The sequence below is a fragment of the Bos indicus genome, chromosome 18 (assembly GCF_029378745.1).
Source record: "Bos indicus isolate NIAB-ARS_2022 breed Sahiwal x Tharparkar chromosome 18, NIAB-ARS_B.indTharparkar_mat_pri_1.0, whole genome shotgun sequence".
In the NCBI taxonomy this organism is placed as follows: Eukaryota; Metazoa; Chordata; class Mammalia; order Artiodactyla; family Bovidae; genus Bos; species Bos indicus.
In genome coordinates this window covers 13925155-13947495 of record NC_091777.1, presented here as the reverse complement: position 1 = coordinate 13947495, position 22341 = coordinate 13925155, and the positions used below count along the sequence as shown (strand labels likewise).

Sequence of the window (22341 nt, the reverse complement as noted above, 5' to 3'; positions counted from 1 at the left end):
AGAGCTGAGAGGTTATTCCTGATTCCACCAAGTCACTGACTTAGACATCTCGCAAGCTAATATTTGTGCTATGTGATCTTCCAGCTGCCAAGGCTTGTCGAAGTGTTTGGTTCGAACACTGCAGATGAAGGGCTGGCCTGTTGGGGACAGCGCGGGGAGAGGGGGGATGTGGAAGGTCCAAATGATATGCCTTGGCTAAATCCCCGAGATGGGATTCTAAATTCTTTCTCTGTGCACACATCAATTTCATCAGCAAGCATGTCTGACTCCTGCTTGCAGGCCTGCAGTGACTGGTCATCTTGCATTTCCCCTTCTGACTCAGCACTGGTTACCTGCTGGCCCTCCAATCCAGGTGCCTCTGGAGTCCTTCAAGGCTAAGGCCCTTTCACCCTGCAGACCGGGCTCCTTCAGGAAACCCTCATTCTGTCAATGTAACCGAGCTTTCTGCAGAGTCCGGTTTTCCCAGATTCTTTGTCGCTGCTCCTCCAAGCCATGAGCCCTTGAACGCTGCTCATTGGCAAAGCCGTTCCCCCTGCGATAGAATGAGAATTTCCGAGCCCAGGAATGAATGAGCTCAGATGCGAGATCGTGCTCCTTCAGCCCTGGGATTTAGGGTCCTAGGCCCAACCTGGATCTCGAGAGCTCGCCACCCACCCCCACTCCCCAGAGGCGGTTCTGACCATCTTAATATATTCCCCAGGACCAAGCGGGGTCCTACCACCTCGGGCCTTGGGCGCCCTCCAGGTTGGCAGGCATTGCCTCCTCTGACTGAGCCCCCAAGACGCCCCAAATCCCACTCATCCTCTGCGGTGGCCCCAGGTCGTCGGCCCTGCTGTAACCCACCCGCTTCCGCTCGAGCAGCTGGGGTCCCCAGTGCACGCGGGAGAGGGGCGGCGATGACCACGGAGCTAGTGAGGGGGTCGAGGAGCCCAGTGCTCCGCGCGCGCGCGCGCGGCGGAGCCGGGATTCCCGGGACCACGTGGGGCCAGGAGCACCAGCCATGCAGGTCACTGCGTACTTCGCGTGAGCCGAGTGGGAGCGTCCGGTTCTTAACGGCTGTGGAGGCCACACCCCCGGGGCGAGGCGCGTCAATGACGGGGCGGGCCGGGGGCGGGGCCACCGTCCCGGTATAAATGGTGGAGTTTTGTTGGCTACCGCCACGATCGCGGTAGGAGAGCCGGTTCTCTCCGGTGGGCGGCGCGCGCCGGGTGTCCGGACTTTCCCGGCCCTGCCCGGCCCGACCCTGCGCGGCAGCATGGCGGGCTCAGGCCCCAAGCGGCGCGCGGCGGCGGCCACCCTCCCGGAGAACGAGAAGGAGGAACGGCAGGCGCGGGAGCGGATGCTGGCGGCGCGGGGCGCGGACGGCGCGGTGACCCTGCAGCGCAACATCACCCTGCTGAACGGCGTGGCCATCATCGTGGGCACCATCATCGGCTCGGGCATCTTCGTGACGCCCACCGGAGTGCTCAAAGAGGCGGGCTCGCCCGGGCTGGCGCTGGTGGTTTGGGCCGTGTGTGGCGTGTTCTCCATCGTGGGCGCGCTCTGCTACGCCGAGCTGGGAACCACCATCACCAAGTCGGGCGGCGACTACGCCTACATGCTGGAGGTGTACGGCTCGCTGCCCGCCTTCCTCAAGCTGTGGATCGAGCTGCTCATCATCCGGCCCTCCTCGCAGTACATCGTGGCGCTCGTCTTCGCCACCTACCTGCTCAAGCCGATCTTCCCCACCTGCCCTGTCCCCGAGGAGGCTGCCAAGCTCGTGGCCTGCCTCTGCGTGCGTGAGTACTGAGTACCGGGGCCCTGGGACACCGGCGGGCGCGGGGAGGGTTGGAGTAGGGGATGTGTGCCGAACCGTGGTCGCCGCATCCTTGGCCCTCCCGGCACTCCTGGACTATCCCTACACCCCGCGCCCCCGCCCCCCTCCCCGGTCCGACCCCGGAGTTCTAGACTGAGGGCAAGGGCCCCAATACCACGTGCGTTTCATTCATTCCTTTCCACACAGTCTTGGGAACTCCGCAGTGAGTTACACAGCAGGGTCCCCGCCCTGAGCCTCGCCAGAAGCGCCTTTCCACTCGGTCCTTCCGGAACCATGCTTAAGCTGACCCTTACTTACCTCCTGAGAGGCACCCACGTGGAGTGCCTGAGAAGCCTGTCTGTTTCTGTGTTCTTTGATTTCCCCAAGCCTTACTGTCTGTGGAGAGAGATCGTAGTTTAAAAAAAAAATCAACAAACGTCATTCAAACATGCTCAGTCGGGAAGGGCTGACTCTTACAAAACCAATAATACACACATGTATTATTGGTTTTGTAAGAGTCAGCCCTTCCCGACTGAGCATGTTTACCTGTGATGGATTCATTTTGATGTTTGGCAAAACTAATACAATTACGTAAAGTTTAAAAATAAAATAAAATTAAAAAAAAAAAACAATAATAGTAAAATTGTGCGTGGGTAATGAATGAGTTGCTCTTGTAGACAATGGAAGGTTGCATCCTCTAGCCAGTCTTAAAAGAAGGGGCTTAACTGCATCTTAAGTGTGTGCAGGGTGGGTGCTGGCTTTGGGATCCCAAGCTGTGCTGAAATACACACACTGGGCACAGCCCAGATGTTGGTGGAGGAGGTCCCAGGATGTTGGTGGAGGAGGTTCTGGTATGTTGGTGGGTTGTGTTCTGGTGGTATTTCAGGAAAAAATTTTTGTACTGAAAGCCACATGGTTTTCGTATCTTTGTCTATGGCTGCAAACATCTCGGGAGACGTGCAGGGTGGAAGTGTCCAGCCACCTGATTTGAGGCCTTGCCTAAACCTTGAGGTGCACAGAGGTGTGGAGCCAGCAGGGCTGGTTTCTGTCCAAGCCCCAAGACTCAGGGAGCCGTGCCATCGCTTGGAGCGGCTTTGACCAGCAGTACGCGCTGGTGCTGTTGGAATTCTGGAGCCTGGGGCACCAGCTCACTGTGTGTGTGTTGGGTGGGGGGCTTTCAGAGGCATTCTCTGAGAAGTGGTGTCCCAGGGAGACCTGAGACCACAGAGCGGCCGTGCCGGGGGAGGGGGACGTCTTGCCTTTGAGGGGAATTTCAGCAATGAACATCTCAGCTTGTAAAAACCTTTGGCCCAAATCTAGGAACAGTCACAGAGATAGTTGATCTGCCTGAAGGCAGGGGAACCTGTGGCTTCCAGTGGGCTTCTCAGACGATGCTTTGGGCCGAGTGAGGAAAAGCCCCTCTTTGTTGATTTTCTGTCAGTAGAATTTTCATTGTCCGATTTTCATCGTTGCTAGGTCTAATGTTTGGGCCCAGGATGTGATGACATAACACTGCCTTAAAGGGCCCCTCTGTGATCTTGGAAAGTGGATCCCTCACTTTCTCAAGCTTTTGGGTTTAAGCAGGTGAAGCCATGGGATGGATTCTGGAGTGGCTGTGGCGGATAAGCCCTCACCAGGACTCCTGTGGGCGGCAAGGAGGGTCACATAAGTTCCACCCCTTCTCATGCAAGCTGGGATGATGTTCTTCACGTGTCCATTGGCCATTCTCTGCTCTTTTCCCTGAACCACCCTTGCGAGTGTGTTGTGTGTGTGTTGTGTGTTGTATTTTCTGGTGAAAAGGAGATTTATAGTAACACAAGGATATGCTGTCTGAAGGAGGGAGCGCTAGTCTAGAGCCTGCCACATATAGAGGGGGATGGGGGCTTGTCCGAGGCTGGCAGGAAGGTCACAACCACCCAAGAAAGGGTCTGCTCTTGGGCGCATCTGAGATGGCAGTGAAAAGCCACAGTTTCTAATTGTTGTTGATTATTGCACACATGCCAGGTTCGCACTCCCTGAGCCCCCCGCTTGTGGCAGCAAGCCCATGCACCCCAGCCCAGCAGCCCACAGCCTGAGCCAATGCATGGTGAACAGCCCAGGGGCCCACCCTTTGAACAGCATGTTGTGGAGCCACAGTTTTGCCAATTGCCTTTCCTGCCCCAGGCATGCCCCAGGACAGCTGCTCTCTACGTATGGTGGCTCACATTGGCTCTGGTGCTTAGAATGATCCTGCAGACAAAATAAATGGGGGAAGGTCCCTTTTCTTATAGGTCTTTCCACGTCAGACCTACATGACACGTGGAAATGACAGCGTGGGGCCCTTTCATGGTGCGACCCTGGGGTTTCTGTCTTTCCGTGAAGGTGAATGACACAAGCTCCGTGACTCTTTGCTGACAGCCCGGGAGTCCGCTATGACAGCCTGGGAGTCTGCTGTGCGTCTAGGTTTGCAGGGATCATCCAGCACTTACTGATGGCACCTGAGATTCAGGTGACCCTGGCTTTTATCAGAGTGGCAGAGGTCACTCAGGTGAGTGACTGAGGATCTCTCCAGGCCAGACTCAGAAGCTGTCTGAGTTTGGACACAGAAGGTGACCTCGAGTCGCCCAACCTCCCCCTCGCCCTCTCCCACAACCCCCTAGTTATCACCCATCTGGTGGAACCTGGCAGGTCTGCTGGTGGCCAAGAGTGGGACTCTACATCCCCTTCCAGCTTGGTGGCCCTTAGTGGGCCTGGAGAGCACAGCTTCCCTCCTTCTCCCAGGGGTCAGATGGGATGCCAAGGCTCCCCTAGGGTGAGCTGGCCTCACTGGGCAGCCCGTGTGGAGTGGGGGTGGGGTCCTCAGCTGTTGTCCTCGGGGACCCATGACCTGGGATATCTCCTGCTCGTGGCAGGTGAAGAGCCTGCATTCTACATGTGGACAGACTTGGGTTCTGTTTTAGAGAAATTCATACAACCGCCCAGCCTGTTTCTGCATCTGTGACTCGGGTTCCTGGTGTTTGTGGGAACTCTGCCATGACGTGTCTGATGCACGTGGCACCCCACACAAAGGGTCACACCATGGCCGTGATCATTCTCGCCCTCGATGTCTTGAGCTAGAAGCCATTCCTCGCACCCCCTTTTAGCGTGGGGGGTGGCGGCGTTTCAGCCCACCCCACTGGCGGCCCCTCCCAGCACTGGGGCAGCCATTGCTAGCTGGCTCCAGGACAGGATGGTCAGTTGAGGTCATGACGTGAAGAGGGGCTGTGTGGCAGCACACCTCTCCCCCAGGATTCCCATTGTGGTCCCCCCTTCCTGGCGATGAGAGACCCTCCTGGCGTGTCCACCACTGTGTCCCTGGGCCTTAAACCAGGCCTGTCCCAGCAAGGCTGGCACACCATCCGCACCCACTGCAAGCTGTCTGGATGTCTGCCAGCTGCCCGGCCTAAGCTCCTTGCCTCGCGAAGCAGAGGCTTCTGGGTGTTTCCAAGGAGCTGGCGACCCTGGGATTGCAGGCTGTGAGCTGAGTGCAGACGACAGCCGGGTAATTAGCCCTGAAATCCAACTTTCCCGGCCAGACATGAAAGCGCTCCGGCCCAGTCACGGGGTGCAGCGAGTACTCGACAGAGCGCGTGACCCAAGGGAGGCGGGAGACAGCATTTCTGACCCTTTTCCTCTGGGTCACGGGCCCCTTGATGATCCCTCCCAGTATGCAGACCCTGCCCAGAGATGTTCCCCCCAAACCCTCAATCGCAGGTTCCCAGACCCCCGGGACCGCTGCCCCTATCTTGAAAGAAACGCCCAGCCTTTGAGATCTGCCATCCCCTCAACTTTACAGCCAGGGAGACAGGGTGTCCTCGTCCTGAGCCACCTCTGTCACCCGGCATGTGGGGACGTGGCCATGTCTGTGGTGAGGGTGGAGGGTGCCAGGGTCTGGGACAGTGGCCGATACCATGTCCAAGTGCCTGGTCATCAGGGGCAAACACTAGTGGATCTGAGGTTTGTGCCCTGGACTTCCTGGGAAGCACTCCCCGCCATATTCCACCCCTCACCCTGTATCTTCCCCCACTGTGGGGAGTCAGACCTCTTACAGGGAGCTGTCTAGGAAAACGCCATATTCCTCTCAAGACCTTCCCCTTGCAAATGACGTTCCAGAGCAGGGTGGCCAACAGCTGCCCTATGGGTTCCAGCTGCCTTGTGGCCACGGGCCCTGTCCTGTGCCCACGCTGGCCTCCAGTTCCTGTCCTCTCCTTCCATGAGAGGTGCCGGGGACTGGGCATACGTGACTCCACACCCCCAGTTGGTGTGACCTTCCTGGGTCTGCTGGGTCTGGATTGACCAAGGGATCCCAGAGCACACCTGACGCCCCCACCGCCCAGTTTTGCCCCTTCCCTTCCCCACAGTGGGACCACTGCTCCATCCAGTGGTGGTTCTTGGCTCATGGTTGGGGTCCTGTCTGCATCCTGGCAGGAGGCCCCCACCCAACTCTTTCTTTAGTCCTGGAGGAGTCCTGAATTCTTGCTTGGGAGGGTGGGCTGGTAGGTGGCCTTGACACCCTCTTGTGCCGGAGGGAGGTGTATCCTACCCCAACCCGGTCCGTCCAGACCAGCCTCCAGGCAGAGGCAGTTCTCTGGGCCCCACCCACCCCACCCCCGGGGGATTTGCCTGTTCAGAAGCCTCCAGCATGCTGTAGGCAACCCAATCCGCCCTCTGAGTCACCCTGACCTTGGTTGCTGGCTGTCAACCCAGAGGAGAGTCACCCCAAGTGTAGCCAGTACAGAACCGAGGTCTCTGCCCAAGGCCGGTACGGGATTCAGCCCTCAGCAGGGACACAGGCTACAGGGCTGGGTCTTCTTCAATTGGTACTTGTCAAGGACATCCTGTCAGCCGAAAGGCTCCTGAGGCCCTGGCTGTGTAACCCAGGGCTGGGTGCTGGGCCTCTCTGGTCCTGGGTTTCAGAACCTGGAGCAGAGCAGTGCGGGCAGGTTGTACCTGCAGAGGGTGTGTGAGTTCTGACCCATTTCAGCAGGGGTCCACTTTCGGAAGGACTGGCCAGGCAGGAAATGACAGAGCAGGTGTGCCTGGCAAGGGGACCAGGAGCTCCGGCCCCACTGGGCACAGGGAGGGGCTGTCTGCTCAGGGGGTCTGGGCAGGGAGGAAAGGTCACCAGAGTCTTGACAATCATGCATTCATTCCCTCGGTTATGGGGATGAATGGGGGGGGGTCCCTCCAGAGTTGGTGGCTGGCCCATCACAGGGGACCAGGGGAGTGTCCTCGGGTCGTGTGGGCAAGGCGCTGTCTGCCTGCACTTTGGTGCGGGGTCCTCAGGCCCTGAAGTCAGCCCTGTTTGGTCCACATGAGGACTCTTGCTGGGTGTTGAGGCTGAGTCAGGGGAACAGATTGGGGATGGGGGCAGCCTCGCTGGGAGGCAGACACGCATGAATGGGGGTGTTCACAGCGGAGGGCAGGCTACTTCATCGTGCTTCCCCACATCCTGCTCGGGACCCCTGCCCCAGGGCCCCCACCAACGTGACAGCCTGCTTCAGAGTCCCCTCCCCTCCAGGGATGTCAGCAGTGTGTGTGTGGTGGGGCCCTAAGGACTTGGCCCAGTTGATGGGTCCCCCCACTGACTGCATTGGAACCACCTGGTTGGGAGGTGTGACGTCCAGGCCCCCCAGGCTGACCAGTCTGCAGTAGCACAGTGTGGGAGCCTGTCACAGGCACCGGGGCTGAAGACCTCAGGCAAGGGGCCACCGCACAGGAGTGGGACTCGGGAGGCCTGGATGTCCTCACCCCCCTCCCCTAACTAGCAAACTAGGTTTCAGAGTGGGGGCCGTGGGGGCCCGTCACCCTCAGGTGCAGCAGGTTTGCAGTGAGCTGGGGGTTTCCAGACCAGGGAGGTGCGAGCCGGGCATGGATACTAACTGTGGAGACACCCGCACGCACAGCCTCGGCTCCTTAGCACATCTTCACTCGACCATGACCGCTCAGTTTAATAACTTGCAGGCTCGACAGTCAGGGCCTGCAGCAGTATTCCCAGTTAGCTGATGAGGAAATACAGAGGCTCAGACCCAGTAAGTCACCAGCCCAAGATCACACAGCATGTGAGAAATCAGGACCAACTTAGAAGGGGCTCCTTCCTGTGGCTCCTGGGTGTTCTTGGGGTTGTGGGGGGCCTTTGGGAACCTCTGTTTATTCTGCAGGGCTCTGCTTTGGAAGAACCCAATAAAATGAGATGTGGCTATTCATGGAGTTTCCTGCTAACTTCAAGGTTTGTGTGTCAGCAGATCTCAGGCAGGACTGAACCTGCCTCTTTCTGGTGTGTTTGAAATTAAGTGTCAGTCCCGGTTTCAGATGCTGGCTGAGACTTCTGCTTCCGAGCAAGGGTGGGGGAGATCTGGCCGGGTGTCACCCAGCCCAGGTTAAAAATGGAAAACACGAAACACGTGTTCCGGGGCTGGTCACATTTTCAAATGTGACTTGGCCTATTAGTAATTGTTTTCATAAGAAATCAGTGATCGACAAGGGCTACGTCCCAACTGGACTGAGGTTTTGTGTTTGCCTGCTCCTGCGTCCACGGCCTGTCTCTGCAGAGATTGGACATGGGAATTAGATGGAGCCCTGGGTCCCGTCTGAGCAGCCCCTGCCCCTGGAATTCCCTCATTTTCGTTCAGTTCTCCAGACTCGGGAAGCTCCGATCTTGAGTGGCCAGTGGTGGGATCGTTGGTGGTCCTGGAGCCGAGCTGCCGCCCTGCGTAGGCTCTGTGCTCCAGTGCCTCTGGAAGTGAGGCCAGCCTCCTGATGTCTGGGGTACGGGTGAGTCCTGGGCATTCACTCTCTTGGAGCCAGTAAAGGGGAATTACATGTCGTGAAGTCAGCTGCTGGTTCTCCGTGTGGGTCCTCTGGACAGCACCCCTCAACTGTCAGAAACGGTGGGTTCTCAGGCCTGCCCAGTCAGATGCTCTGGGAGGTGGTACACTCAGTGGGAGACCAGTCTGTTATTGGGTAGGGGGAGTTAGGGCAGGAAGGGAAGAAATGCTGGGTGTGGGGCACAGGCCACCATGGAGGCTGGGCCTGGGGGTGGGGGGCTCACCCCAAGCCCAGAGGACATTAGGGAGTCCGGGACCAGAGCGGAGGACCTGGTTCACCGAGTACCCTCTGAACCCTGGGTCCCTGCATGCCGAGCGGATTTGGACAATAGGTCAAGGCAGGACACACCCCCGAGAGCAACTCGCTGCCTTTTCAGCAGTCAGCCCCACTGCCAGCCACTCTCCCAGCCACCTTGGCCCACCTGCAGCCAGGGCTCCGAGTCCAGATGCCCAGTGAGTGACCCTGTTTGATGGGTAGAGGCTCCGATGATGGGCAGGCTGACTGCCTGGGCCTGGGGCTCGTCCGGCCGCAGTCGCAGTGGTCAGCACCTGCTGCTCTCTGGCCTGCTACCAGCTCCTGCCCCAGGAGACCAGCTGGCCTGGCTTCCTGCAACCCGTGTGGCCTGCCAGCCACTTCCTCTCCCATCTCAGAGCCCACTGAGGGCTGTCTTGGGGCACTGCTGGGGGCCTGCCAGCAAAGCTCTGATAAAACGGTGCTCATCTCCCTGGCATCTCAGTCCCTCCCACCTGTGTGGGGTCAGCATTTACTCCTGGGCCTCAGACTGTCTTTTCCTCAAGTGTTGCCCCTTTTTTATCAAGGACCCTAAAAAGAAGGCACCTCTTTCAAAGAGACTCACTGGCAGCTTGTTGATAGTGAGGTTCCAGGCTCTGGCCCATGGGCCCTTCATCCTTTCATTCTTGGGGGTGGGGGCGGATGGTCCCTGCAGACCTGGGGACAAGGGAGGGTCCATGGCTGCAGCCCCCTCACAGACATGGGGACGGTGGCTGAATTTTCTGATGAGTGGGGGCAGCCAGTCCCCAGATGCTGTGGTTCTGGATGGTTCTGTTGCCTGCCCACGACCTTGCTCTGGTGTGTTTGAACTCCAGCAGAGGCAGTTAGGGTGAGGGACCCTGAGGGCACTGAGTGGGGTATAGACAGTGGATGCTTATACTTTGCCCCAGCTGTCAAGGTTGTTATTTTGTTATTGGCATGCACAGAATCCAAGGGCAGCCCTGATAAGGCTCATGAGGGTTTTACCTCTGGTCAGAGAGGGAAATGGGTTTTGGTGTGTTTTTGTTTTTAAGTGAAAATAGCCCCCGCTGTGTTTCAAGTCCAGCATATGCTGGGGGCTGGGAGGCTTGCCCCCAGTGGCTGACAGCTGACAGCCTGTGTGTGACAAGTTATCGGAGGTGGACCCTAGGCCTGGAGAGTGAGATAACCGGTCAGGCTGGGCAAGGCTGGGCAGAGCCTTTGGGTGCTGCTCAGATAGATAAATGCCCTGGGGCACACCTCCCGTTTGTATGCTCACCCAGCTCAGAATACCTTCTTCTACCTGCAAGTCGGCATTGCGGGGTGGGGGTGGCTTGCAGTCTGCAGACAGGACTCTGAACTCAAGCCACCTGGTTGGCCAGGTTGCAACTGGAGTTGGCACTCCTGGTCAGGCTCTAAGCATGACCAGTGGTCCAGGGGGCCATGGGTTGCGAGCAGCCCACCAGGCCGGCCGGGGGTTGTCCCTCCCTCACTGGGCAGCATGTCCTGCCCTCCCAGACATGAGGATGGGTGCAAGTCTGTGAGTTCGTTACGGGGGGATAGTGACTTTGCAAGAGGTGGCTGGCCCTCTAGCGGAAACCTGAGGTCCTGACCCCCTTGCAAGGTAGAACTGGGGCGCCCCTGCAGGGCAGCAAGGTGCCATGTCACAGCCAGACAAGGCCAGGACAGGCCCAGTCCTGAAAGCCTGAGGGACCAGCCACCAGGCCCCGCCTGCCCTGCCATCTGCCCACAGCCCACAGCCACTCCTCTCCCAAGCCCACCAGGCTCTATCTACCGGCCCCAGCTGTTGCCTGGTGTTTATCTGGGGGGTGTCAGCACTGGGAACCCCAAGGGGGCCAGCTTCCAGCCAGTGCCTGCCTACTGGTGCCCTGGGGCAGACTGTGCCCCCTGCCCTGAAGCACAGGTGGGAGCTGCCCCTAACCATGGTGATGACAGCAGAGACCCTAGTTTTACCCGATGACCCCTCCATCCTGCAATGTGGAAGCTGAGGTGCCTTGTTGAGGTGATGGACTTAAAGCCAGGGCAGCCAGAGGCCGACCCAGCTTCCCAGACGGCCTCCCAGCCCTGCTGTCTAAGGCTGGGATGGAGCCCCATATAGAAAGGACATTATGGGGAGTAGTAAAGCGTTTACTCATCGGCCAAAGTCAATGAACATTAACGTCTCATTCTATGCTTTTATTCTTCTTTCTGTAAAAAGAAAGGAATATTACAGAGTCCCCTTTGTCCTGGGATCCAGCCCATTTCCCTCCCGACCAAAGAGCCTCCACTGTCTGAGACAGAGCTAAGCTCAGGGTCCACGGAGCCCTGGGGGTCCTGGGGCTGGGCTTGGCCAGCCACACCCCTTTCCTGGGTCCACAGGGGCTGGGACGCTTGCCGGGCATGGCCCTGGTCCCCTGAAAGGGGGCCCTGGGGCTGGGCTTGGCCAGGCACACCCCCTTCCTGGATCCTCAGAGACCTCATTTGTGGGGTGGGGAGGGGAGCCTCCGCTCACCCTGGGGCGGAGACCCCCACACCCGCTGAGGTGTGCAGAGATGACAGCAGAGAGGGCTGCTGGGCAGGAGCCCCGCCTCCCCGTCCCGTGGCTCTGGCCACGCCTCTTCCCCGCCCCGCCCCCAGCCCGCCCGGCTTCCGGCTTCTGACGTGGAGCGTGAATGGAGGAGTGATGCAATCCTCCAGCCTCTTGCTGCATGCGGAAACCAAAGCCTCAGGGTTTTCACTTTCCACCTAAGGAAATATAGGACTGCCCAGAAAGGTCCCTCCTCCCCCAACCCTTCCCCGCTCTCTGCTCTGCCCAGGCTCCTCGGGCCACTGGTGGGAGGGCACCTGGGCTTGCCCTCCCAGGGCCCCTCACCCTGGGTCCCAGCCACGTGGTGGGTTGCACCATCCTGGATGCTCAGGAGAAGGAATTCCCTGCTGCTCCACCTCTCCCCACCCACAGTGGGGGTATGTGTATCAGAAGGGCCCCAGAGTCCCGGGTCTGGCCCTGTCACTGAAGACGGGTCCTTTCTAAGCCTCTGGCTCCTCTTCTGTGCTGGGAGTGGCAGTGCTGATGTGCATAATACAGGACAGCTGTGTTGGGGCTGACCTGGAGGGCCTGGACTGAGTGTGTGTCCACCCCCGAGCCACACGCTGAGAGTCACTGGTGCTGTTTGCCCCTTGCACATGTCGGCCCCTTCATCTGAGCCTCTCCCAGCCAGGGCTCAGCTCCTGCCGCTGAAGACGGCTTTGGTGCCCTGACAGGGACTCTGCCCCCACGTTCTCAAGGCCTCACATGGGCCCCACTACCCTGAAGCGGGTCCACCACCAGCTTCTGACAAGTGCAGGACCACCAACTGGGAGCCCTGGGGGCCCGGCCAGGGTGCCCATGAGTGAGGGCCACTCCGGGTCCATTTGTCACAGCCCTCCACTGTCGTACCTGGTATGGGGAACATCTGAAGGTTTCAGTTGAGGAGCAGGGGCCAAAGGCAACTGGTCTTAAGGCAGATTTTAACCTCTACTTTCTGGCACGTGGCAGATGGTCCTAATCAGCCATTGCACAAGCCAGGCTCAGCGTAGCAAAGAGAAAAGGACAGGGAGGGTGGTATTACGCTATCAGTTAATTTCCGAGAGAGAAGCTGTGGGTAGGGGCTGGTCCTAACCAGAGCTCATGGGGCCAGTTCCTGTTTTTCGCCCACCTGGACTGTCGTGTCTCATTTAGTTAATTAGCGTGGATTTATTTCTTTGAGGGCCTTTCTCTCACTTTGTAAAAGTACATGTAATTAATTTAGCTGGGGAGCGAGCCACGTGGCACCTGCCAGCCCAGGTTGGTTCTGTCTAGAGAAGTGCTGTGTGCGGGGCGTGGTGGACAGATGTCCTTCCCATGGGTCCAGGCCATCCGGTTAATGTTAGACTGCCAGCCCGCCCAGCATAAAAGGCCCTACCTGCGCCCTGGCCATCCCCCTGGGCAGCTGGTGCCAGCAGCAGCATGAGGCAGAGCCACCCCTAGAGCCGTCACGCCAGGCATGTTTCCACGGGGGACACAGTGGAGAAGGCATGGGTGTTGGGGGCTGGTTTGTTCCTTTGTTTTCATCTCATCCACAAGGGATGTGGTGGAGGAGGGCGCCGGTAGGGCTGGTTCCTTCCTTCCTTTTCATCTCATTCTATTTGCTTTTGACTTTACAGAGTTGGCTGCCTTCATGCCAGCTCGCCAGGCCCCTGAGCACTCAGCCCCTGCCCCTGCTCAGGTCTGGGGTCTCCCCGGGTCCCAGGTGGGGCCTGCCTGTGTTGTTGAGTTTGTGGAGCCCAGCTTGCCTGCCCTGTGTCCCCACCCCACATCTCCACCCCACCGTGGGGACTGCCTTGGGGTGGGGTCTTCTGTACCTGCCTCGACACCAGCAGCGGAGTTGGGCTGGTTCTCTGGTCTAACCACTGGGACCCCCAGCTGTAGGTCTCCTTCAGCCCCTCCCTGCACCCTCCCCCCTGCCGACTTGTCAGGCTTAGGTCTCATCCTCTGTGTCCCCAAGGGATCCTACGAGGACCCTCTGAAGAGAGGGTTCCCCCCTTGAGAGGTTAGGGTGTCAGATAAATTGTGCTGAAGTGTCAGGTGGGAGCAGAAAAGTGACTGTGTGCACACACACCACCCCCACCCCCACGTGGCAGCTTGTGCTTCTCAAGGGCGCCCCCTGGAGGGACTCAGGTGCGGGTGGAGGTGTTTTGATTCCCCATGGTAGGTTGAAATCTATCCATCAGGAAACCTTCCCTTATGGCAGCCTGGGGGCACCTGTGCTCAGCCTGTAGCCTGGGGTTCCCTCCCTTCTAGAGTCCAGATGGTCAGACCCGGGAAAGGGGCTGGGGAGTGCCTGCCCCTCTGCCCGCGTTTCCACAGCACTCACTCGCTGCCCTCTCTCCACAGTGCTACTCACGGCCGTGAACTGTTACAGCGTGAAGGCCGCCACCCGCGTCCAGGACGCCTTCGCCGCTGCCAAGCTGCTGGCGCTGGCCTTGATCATCCTGCTCGGCTTCATCCAGATCGGGAAGGGTGAGTGCGCCTAGGGTGGGGGCTCTGTCTCTGGACACCTGGCCCCAGATCCACCGCCTTGGCTAAGGGGATTCACTAGAGTCAGTGGGTCGGGTGGTCCCAGGAGAAGCGCTGGTGCTGAGGTAGGCCTAGTGAATGTGGTGACCAGCAAGTTGTCAGTCCTGGAGCAGGGGGAGAAATGGGGCCACCACGCAGACCATGGTCCCCTGTCCACACAGGGCGGGCATGGTGGTGACGCGGAATCAAGGGGAGAGCTTGGCGATGCACCTGCCGTGTCAGGAGTGTGGCCAAGAGGTGTTGTTGCCAGTGCTGGTGGATCTTCCACTTGGGAACGTGCCCCCAGCCCTCTGCAGGGCCCCCGGTGCCATGTGGATGCCCGCCCACCGTCCCCACCCCTCCCACGATGGCCACCCACGTGGCATGATAGGTGGCCCACAGAGCTTCCGTTTCTGAAGGAGGGTGTCTCGGTGAACAGAGGCACAGCTGGATGGTAGGCCAGGCTGGCCATCTGCTCAGCTGCCGCAGGTCAGTGGTCCCGCAGGGCTGAGGTCCCCACCCCAGCCCCGTGTGTAAGGAGGGACCCTGGAGCCTCACTCTGCATCTGGGTGCTGATAGAGTCGGGGGCAGTAGGTGGGAGACCAGCCTGTGTCCCCTGGCTTCCTGGGATCTCACACCCCAGCATTTTCCTGAAGACAAGACTGTCTGGAGCACGCTGGCCAGGCCAGGCTCCAGGTGTCAAGGGGGTGACAGCTATGAGGGAGGTGGTCAGGGCGGAGGGGACTCCCTGCTGTCTGGAGCTTACGTTGGGAACCAACAGTTTGGGAGAAGAAACCCCTCCTGTGCCACCAGCCTGTCCTGCTGGGAACTGTGTCATGTCTCCCAAGGAGGAGGACTTGCTGAGGGAGATTCGCCTGGCTGGTGTGATAAGATGCAGACTGACGAGGAATGCAGGGGGACTGGACTTCTGTGAAAACAGATTTCAGCAGGGATAGCAAAGAGCTTTTGTTCAGCTTGAATACATAACGTGTTTATAATTCTGTTGCCGTCGAAAACATCCTCCCCCTGAAGCCATTCCTTTCTGAACCTGGGAAGCAGTGCAGCGTCTGCAGAATTCCTGTCTACGGGTTTTCCTCCAGATGGTCCCCTCCCTTCTAGAGGACTTTGTGGAAACCACCCTTTCCCCATGACCGCTGCCTGATCTCCGCTCCGGTGGCTGCCCCAGGGTCCCGAGCTGAATGTTGGCAGGAGGGCCAGGACCCTTCACGCGGGGCTCAGCACCATGGTGCCTGGATGGCCGCGGGCCGCACTGCATCTGGAGGGTAGACCTGTGTCTCACAGACTGGCCCATGCCTTGTTCCTGCTGTCCTTCACCCAGTGCCGGGCCCCACCGGCCTGCCTGGAGCCCAGGGGTCTCAGGGCTGCAGAAGGGGCTGGGGCGTGGGGCCAGCAGGTCTGGTTCCAGGCCTCTGTGGCCTCATCCTTGATGCCGTGAGACTCACAGGCAGTGTTGCCCTCCTTCTCATCCTTCTTCCCCAGGACCAGACCATGAATAGGAAACTCAGATTGGGGAGGGTCAGCCCCGACCAGGATGGCTTTTCTGAGGGCTGGAGAGGGGGTTGGTGTGTCCAGGGACCACTCTGCAGTCCTGGACTGAGATTTCAGGTGTGGGAGGGGCTCGCTGGGACTGAGGGTGGGGGGGATCGGGCGTGTGGGCCCTCAAGACCACTCCCAGCCTTTTCAGGAAAGGGGAGACTGAGATTATCTCAGATCCCAGCGGGCACGGCTCAGCCGGGGGAAGCCCCAGAGAGCAGCAGGCCCAGCGGCAGGGTTGGGACTGGAGCCCTGACGACCAGGGCTGAGCAAGAAGAGAAGCGTGGGCAGTTTTTTGTGTTTTTGCTTTTGTCTGCTGGCCATTTACCTACAGCACCTGCAAGGCCCTCAGCCCAAGGTCAGGCTGTTCCCGGATTGGAGGGTGGGAGATGTACAGAGAAGGCGGGTCCCTAGAGCCCAGCCCTGCCCAGAGGACACATGGTGGGACCTCGTGGGGGTGTGGATGCAGTGGCTGGGGTCACCCTGCAGATAAAGGGTGCCCCTGCTGGAGGTCATGGGAGGGGACCAGGCAGCCCCGCCCCACACCCCCCACAACAGCTCCCACGAGCTCACCTGGCACTGGGCCCAGCAGGAGTCCTGGGTGTGGAGGCCACTGTGGATGGTCACCATGTGCAGGGACGTAAGCTCCCTTGGGTCAGCCTACCTGCATCCTGCTCCAGGGCGGTGTCGGCAGGTGGTGGGGAAGGCCCTGAGCAGCTCTGCTGGTGGTTGGGGGGCAGGGGGAGCTGTGGGGCCTGGAGGAGACCCTCATCCCGGGAGGATCTGGGGCTCAGACTGTTCTCTCCAGGCAGAGCCCTGTGCCTCCTGGAGCCTTGCATCCTCATCTGATAAGCGGCCGCAGCAGCCCCAGGCCTGTCTCTGGGTCGTGGGCAGGTGCCTCGGGCAGCCTGTGAGCAGAGCTGCTCTCTTCAAAATCGGGGGGAGATGTTTCGGATGCTCCTAGGCCCGGCCACCCCAGTGCAGGACTCAGGGTGCCCGTGACAGAGGCCGTCTTAGAGGGGTCGGGACCACACTAGGACTGCAGGACGTTGACTGGGGCCACGAGGCTGGACTTCCGTCCTCCCCCAGTCACCCGTGCCCCAGAAGACAGGGCCGGCGCTTGGTGGGCCGTCTGATGCCCGGAGCAGCGGGTCACATGCAGGCGGGGCGCCACAGCTGCCGTAGGAGGACTGATGCAGGCGGCTCACCCCCTCGGGTGCTCTTTGATGGTTTTTAATTGAGACCTTTCTGTCTGCCTGCGCAGCTCACATGCTTTACTTGTGAGGCCCGCCCAGAAGAAATCAAAGGCCTGGCAGCTGGCTCTGTCTTCCTGCCGCCCCCACTCAGCCCCGCCCTGGGTGGTCAGCAGCAGGCCGGCGGCAGCAGGGCAAAGCCCTGTGCTGGGCACTATGGGTGCTCGGGGGTCTCCCAGCCTGTGCAGTGGGCACAGTGGGTGCTCGCGGATCTGCCTCCCGTGCAGTAGGGAGAGGGTCCTTTGAATCATCACACCAGTCTTGATGTCCAGCAGCAGCTCCTCCAGGAGTTTAAAAGATGGATGACACAGTAGACAGGCTGGCCGTGGGAACCGTCCAGTCCTTGCCCCCCACCCCCTTAGGCAGAGCCAAAGAACAGGCACCAGACCCCAGGTACCCAGCCCAGGGTGGGGAAACAGGAGAGAGGACCCCTGACAAGCCCACTGCAGATGTAACACCCCCCCCCACCCCCACCAGGGATGCCTGGTCTGTGGATGGAGCAGAGGGCAGAGCTGACTCTCAGCAGAGCTCAGCCCTGCAGCCAAGCACCTGCTTGCTGGCCCAGTGATAGAGAGGTGGGGTCCACGGCCAGGCTGTTTCACGTCCCAACTGTGCCTGTGCGTTGCGGAGTGGAGACTGGGGCGTCTGAGCCCTCGCTCTGCAGAGTGTCCTGGGGCGGCCGCAGCACAGGACACGGACAGGGCTTCAGACACTGCAGTTTTGGTCTCAGAGTCTTGGGGCTGGCAGTCCACAGTCCAGGCCAAGCTCCCTGCTAAGCTCACAGGAGGAGCCTTCCTGCCTAGTGCTTCCCAGGTTCGTGGCCACATCACACGGCCTCCATCCTCACGTGGCCCCCACGTCTCTGTCTTACAAGGACGCTTGGGGAATGGGGCCCACCCTAGTCCACGGCGTCTTGCCTTGCGATCCTTGCCTTGATTACATCTGCAAAGACCCTTTATCAGAGCATGTCACGTTCTGAGGTTCCAGGGGGGACATGAACTGTCGGGGGTACCCTGTTCAGCATCTGGCACCACGTGTGGAGCCCCAAGAGTTACAGAGGGACCAAGTGAAAGATTCCAGCACAGTGGACGTCCCCCGCCCTGGTTGAGGGGGTGACTTTCTCACAGTCGGCCTCCCATCCGGGGAGGGGTTCTAGGGGCTGTGGCAGGAGGGGCGGGTCCTGGTCACCCTGAGGCTTTGGGATTTTTCTGGCTTTCTGCCAGCCACCATCTCCAGACTGGCTGCGGGTTCCCATGCCCGGGCCCAGGCCCAGCCGTGGTGAGGGTGACAGGCCAGGCCGGTCCCAGGGGGACACAGAGACCTTGGCGAGCCTTTGTCCTCTGATCCGGAGGGGCTGGCGCGTTCCAGTGCGCACACGGCCCCTCTGAGGGCGGGGCGCCTGCACCCCCAGGCTCTCTTGGCTGGTTCCCACGGCCCTGTCTGCATGACGCAGGGGTTTGGGCTGCTTTTCCTGAAATGGGCTCCCTGGGGCCTTGTGAACACTCCCCTCCCAATCCCCCTTGTTCTCAGAGGGATCCTGGTGGGCAGGCGGGCCTGCCTGGTGCCCAGAGCTGCCCGGGGGCCGGTGTGTGGCTGTCTGCTAGCTTTCACCTTCCTGTGGCCCTGTGAGGCCTGCAGAGAAGCCCCAGAGAAGGGGGTGCCCAGGGGACCCCACTGAATTGCTGGAGTTCCCACACCCAGGCCCCACAAGAGGGCCTCCCCACCTGTCCACCCTGGTGAAATTCCTGTCTGCCTCTCGTGGGTCTGGGGGCCCTGTGAGGACAGAGCTGGAGTGGGGAATTCCATGGTCATGGGCAGGGGTGGGGGATCGGCACAGTCATCTCTCTCGCGTCTGTTTGGTGCCTGGAGCTCTATGTTTAAACAAGACTCGCACTCTAGCTTGGGGTCCGTGGGAACCCTCTCACGTGGCCCAGACACCTGCCATCGCTCTTGGGCGGATCCTGCCCGGCAGTGTCTGCTGGGGGAGCCTCCTCGTGCTCTGTCCAGCTGCACTCGCTTTCGCCCACCAGATGGCCCCCACCCCCACCCTTACCCTGCATGACAGCCCCAGGTGTGTCTCTGGTCAGCACCATGTCCCCTGCTTGCCGGGGCTGGTGGGTGGCTGAGACCACTGTGTGGAGTCTGGGGTCTGCCCTCCCAGAAGGGCTCCCCTGTGTCTGTTCCCTGCGCTGGCTGCTGGCACCGGGCAGCTGCCCGCACCCGTGGGGCTCTGGCCGCCTCACTCGGCTTTTTGCTGTTCTGGAGACAGGCGGGTGGCCCCCCTTGGCTCTCCAGAGCTGTGTTGAGGGCCCCATTCCCGACGGGATGTGTGGATGGCATGGGCAGGTGAGGCCGCTGTGCCCGTCCCAGCCAAGTGCCGTGTGGAGCCAGCAGAGCCGGCGCCTGCTCCAAGGCGCCTGTGGAGAGGAGGGCAGCGCTCGGACAGCATTTGGTTGGGTGCCCGGTGCAGCTGCAGGCCTGATCTGGGAGGCCCTCCAGCAGACAGAGACTGGACAGACCCAGGAGCTCCACTGAGGGGGCCTGTGTGGGTTCACTTGGGGCAGTTCGGCGGGAGGGAGGTGACGGGGTGGGGGCAGTCCAGAGGGGCTTGCAGTAGTGGGTCGGAGCCCAAAGCTGCCAGATTCCCGGCGGAACTCCCCCGAGCCCCGACACTGTGCCAGGAGTGACGGCAGGGGGATGCAGGGTCTGGGATGCTCCACTTTGCTCCAGGGAAGTTGGACACTTTGTAGACAGGAAATGAGGCCCCAGACAACCCGGGAGCTCCCCGCAGGACGGCCCAGCCACACCTGTCCTTCAGAGGCGTGGGCAGCCCAGTGAGATTGTTCAGTCTGAGTTCGGGCAGAGCCACTGTTTTCTTGGGGTTTCAAGGCTACAAGTCACCCTGTACATCCAGGAAATTCTGGGGACAGGAATTCCATCCACTGTCTCGGGGCGATGATGCTTTCACGTAAGGACACCAGGCTGGTTGTTGTCCACAGAGCTGAGTAAACCCTTGATGAAAACAGAAGCTTCCAGATGTCAGGGCTAAAAACCATGGTTCTTACATGAAAACCCAGCCTGTATTTCAAGCCTCGAATTTCATCCTTGGCAAAAACAGCAGCTGTTCTGCGTAGTGGTGTCTCCAGCCCACAAGTGCACGTGTGTGTGTTCCTGGGTGTGCACCCACGTGCACACACATGCAGGCAGTGTCACTGCTTCAGGGTTGTGCCTGAGGTGGGAGCCAGTTCTAGCAATGCACTGAGGTCTGTCTCGCAGCCTGTGTGCAAAGAAGCTTCCCGTGAATCCGCAGGAGACAAGGAGGCGTGTCCTGGTGGGGAAGTGGGGCAGGTTGAGGAGAACGGCAGGTTCGCTCCTTGGAAGGAGCCCTTGTTGGCAAAGACCTCTGATGCCCTAGAAACCAGTGGCAGCCGCAGCAAAGCATGTGGGGGTGCGGGATCTGTGCAGACCAGGCATGGTGGAGCCGCTAGGGGCTCCCCTGGGCTCTCTGGAGCAGCTGCAGAATTCTGAGAGCGGTGGGCGCCTCATGGCCCCAGAGCTGGGCCCCTGGCAGGTGGCCTGAGCCTCCGTATCCCTGATGGTGGGACAGATGTAAAGGGATGTACATTCCAGAACATTGCGTGGGGACTGGCCGGGCTCTGGGTGCTGTGCTGAGGTGCACTGTCCAGCTGTCTGCGCCACCCCTGGCCCTGCTGATCACCCTGTGACTGGGCAGTCTCGGGACCCAGGCATCCTACTCGGATCACATGTGGGCGGCAGGCTGGGTGAAGTGCCAGCCGCCTTGGAGCCTGTGCTCATCATGAGATCATGGCCTCATCTGGTGGGCAGAAGCGGCCTCACGCATCCCCCGTCCATCTCCTAGCTTAGGCTGGAGGTGAAGGGCAGACAGAGTGCAGGCATGCGGACCCAGAAACAGGCACTCAGGGTCCATCTCTCCCTCAAGGAGCTTTATTGGAGGAAATGGGTGCTGCCTGGAAGGAAGTGCAGGCTTCAGTTGGGTGGGTGGAAGGAGGGGTTCATGGGAGTCTCCCTGTCATGCCCCAGGGGTGGTGTGGCAGCCTCCGTCTCCCCATCCCCCGAGGGGCCTGCAGACCTGCTGGCCGTGGGCCACAGGGACCCATGTGTCAGCCCCGGGGTCCCGTGGACCTGAGCCAGCTGTTCTCAGACCCTCACCTGCAGGTGAGAGACTGTCCCTGTCCTGATTTGATGCTCAGCTCCTCCAGCCCCGTGTGCCCAGCACACTGGCTCTGCTCCCCTCAGCACCTCTGCTTCTGTTGCAAGCCTCTCCCACGAAGGTGATGGTCGCTGAGGTGTGTATCAGTGCCCCTGCCACCCCCAGAGCTAGGGAGCCAGGAACTGACCCCCCATGGGGACTGGCTAACCCCCTACTGGGTCAGTGCCCACTGTCAGGCTGGCGCCTCATTATGGAGCAAGTCTTTCCAGCCCTGGGTATTAAGGGGCCATTTCACCAATGTTATAACAGTCCAGAACAGGCAGGCCAGACACCATGCTGGTAGCCAAGGACCCTTCTGAGACCCCCATGTTTCATGTCTATTGTACCAAGTTGAGGGGGGCCCCCGTGACACGTCTAATGATATATGGATTTGGCCTCATTTAGGAAAAGGGAGGAATGGAGCTGAGGCCACTCTGGTTTGCTGGGGCCCTGAATCCAGTGACACATGTCCTTTTAGGACACAGGAGTCACAGCCAGAGGTGCCAGGTGATGGTGGGGCAGAGGTCAAGCCATGCAGCCACAAGTCCAGGATACCCGGGGCCCTTTGGGGTAGAAATGGTCAGCTGGGAAGCCAGCCCCCTTGTGTCCAAGAGCCAGTATGTCCATCTGGGTTAAAGAGCAGCCCACCTTCCCCAGCTACAGCCCCTTGGGTCTGCCGCGTCCAGGGGCAGGCGTGAGAAGCCTGCGTTTACAGCTCTGGGCTCCTGGCACTGAAGGGGAGAGCAGGTCTCTGGCCCAGAGCCACGTCACGGGGTGTCCTATCCCCCAGGCACAGACAGGCAGGGGTGCTCAGCATGGGTCTGCAGAGCCACCAGTCCCATCTGAGGGTCCAGAGGAGGGCCCTGGGGGCTGCATTCCTCATGCTCAGGGCAGAGCCGAGCTCCCTTGGCCCCCACGCCCTCGGCCCCGGGTGGCTCACAGGTGCATTTAATCTGTTGCATTTTTGTCTGTTACCATGTTTTGCTCCAGGAACATTCCGGAACTTGTGGCTTGACCTCGGTGCCACGCTGTCTAACCCAGAATTCCTTTCTTTCTGTTTGTCCTCTGCCAGGTGACGTAGCCAATCTGGATCCCAAGTCCTCCTTTGAAGGCACCAAACTGGACGTGGGAAACATCGTGCTGGCGCTGTACAGCGGCCTCTTTGCCTATGGGGGATGGTAGGTTCTAGAACTCCTAGGCCCCAGAGCGCCCAGAAACCCACATATCTCGGTCGTCTGTGATGATTCTAGGGCAGGAGACCCCTCACATCCCAAGGAAGCACAGAGGGGCCCCCATAGCAGCCCTGGTGCTCTTTGTGGCCCCCAAGAAGGGGGCCCCC

General features: G+C 60.0%; 1 protein-coding gene across 2 annotated transcripts in view; it reads left to right on the top strand.

The window, feature by feature from the left end:
* Positions 1–1146: 1146 nt before the first annotated feature.
* SLC7A5 (solute carrier family 7 member 5) overlaps positions 1147–22341 on the top strand; it is a 28840-nt gene continuing 7645 nt past the window's right edge. For both annotated transcript variants that reach the window (XM_070770429.1, XM_019980061.2), the window contains exons 1-3: positions 1147–1778; positions 13803–13928; positions 22075–22180. In XM_070770429.1, coding sequence (XP_070626530.1) covers positions 1256–1778; positions 13803–13928; positions 22075–22180 — 755 coding nt within the window. In that variant the 5' untranslated portion in view covers positions 1147–1255. The remainder of the gene's footprint in view (positions 1779–13802; positions 13929–22074; positions 22181–22341) is intronic.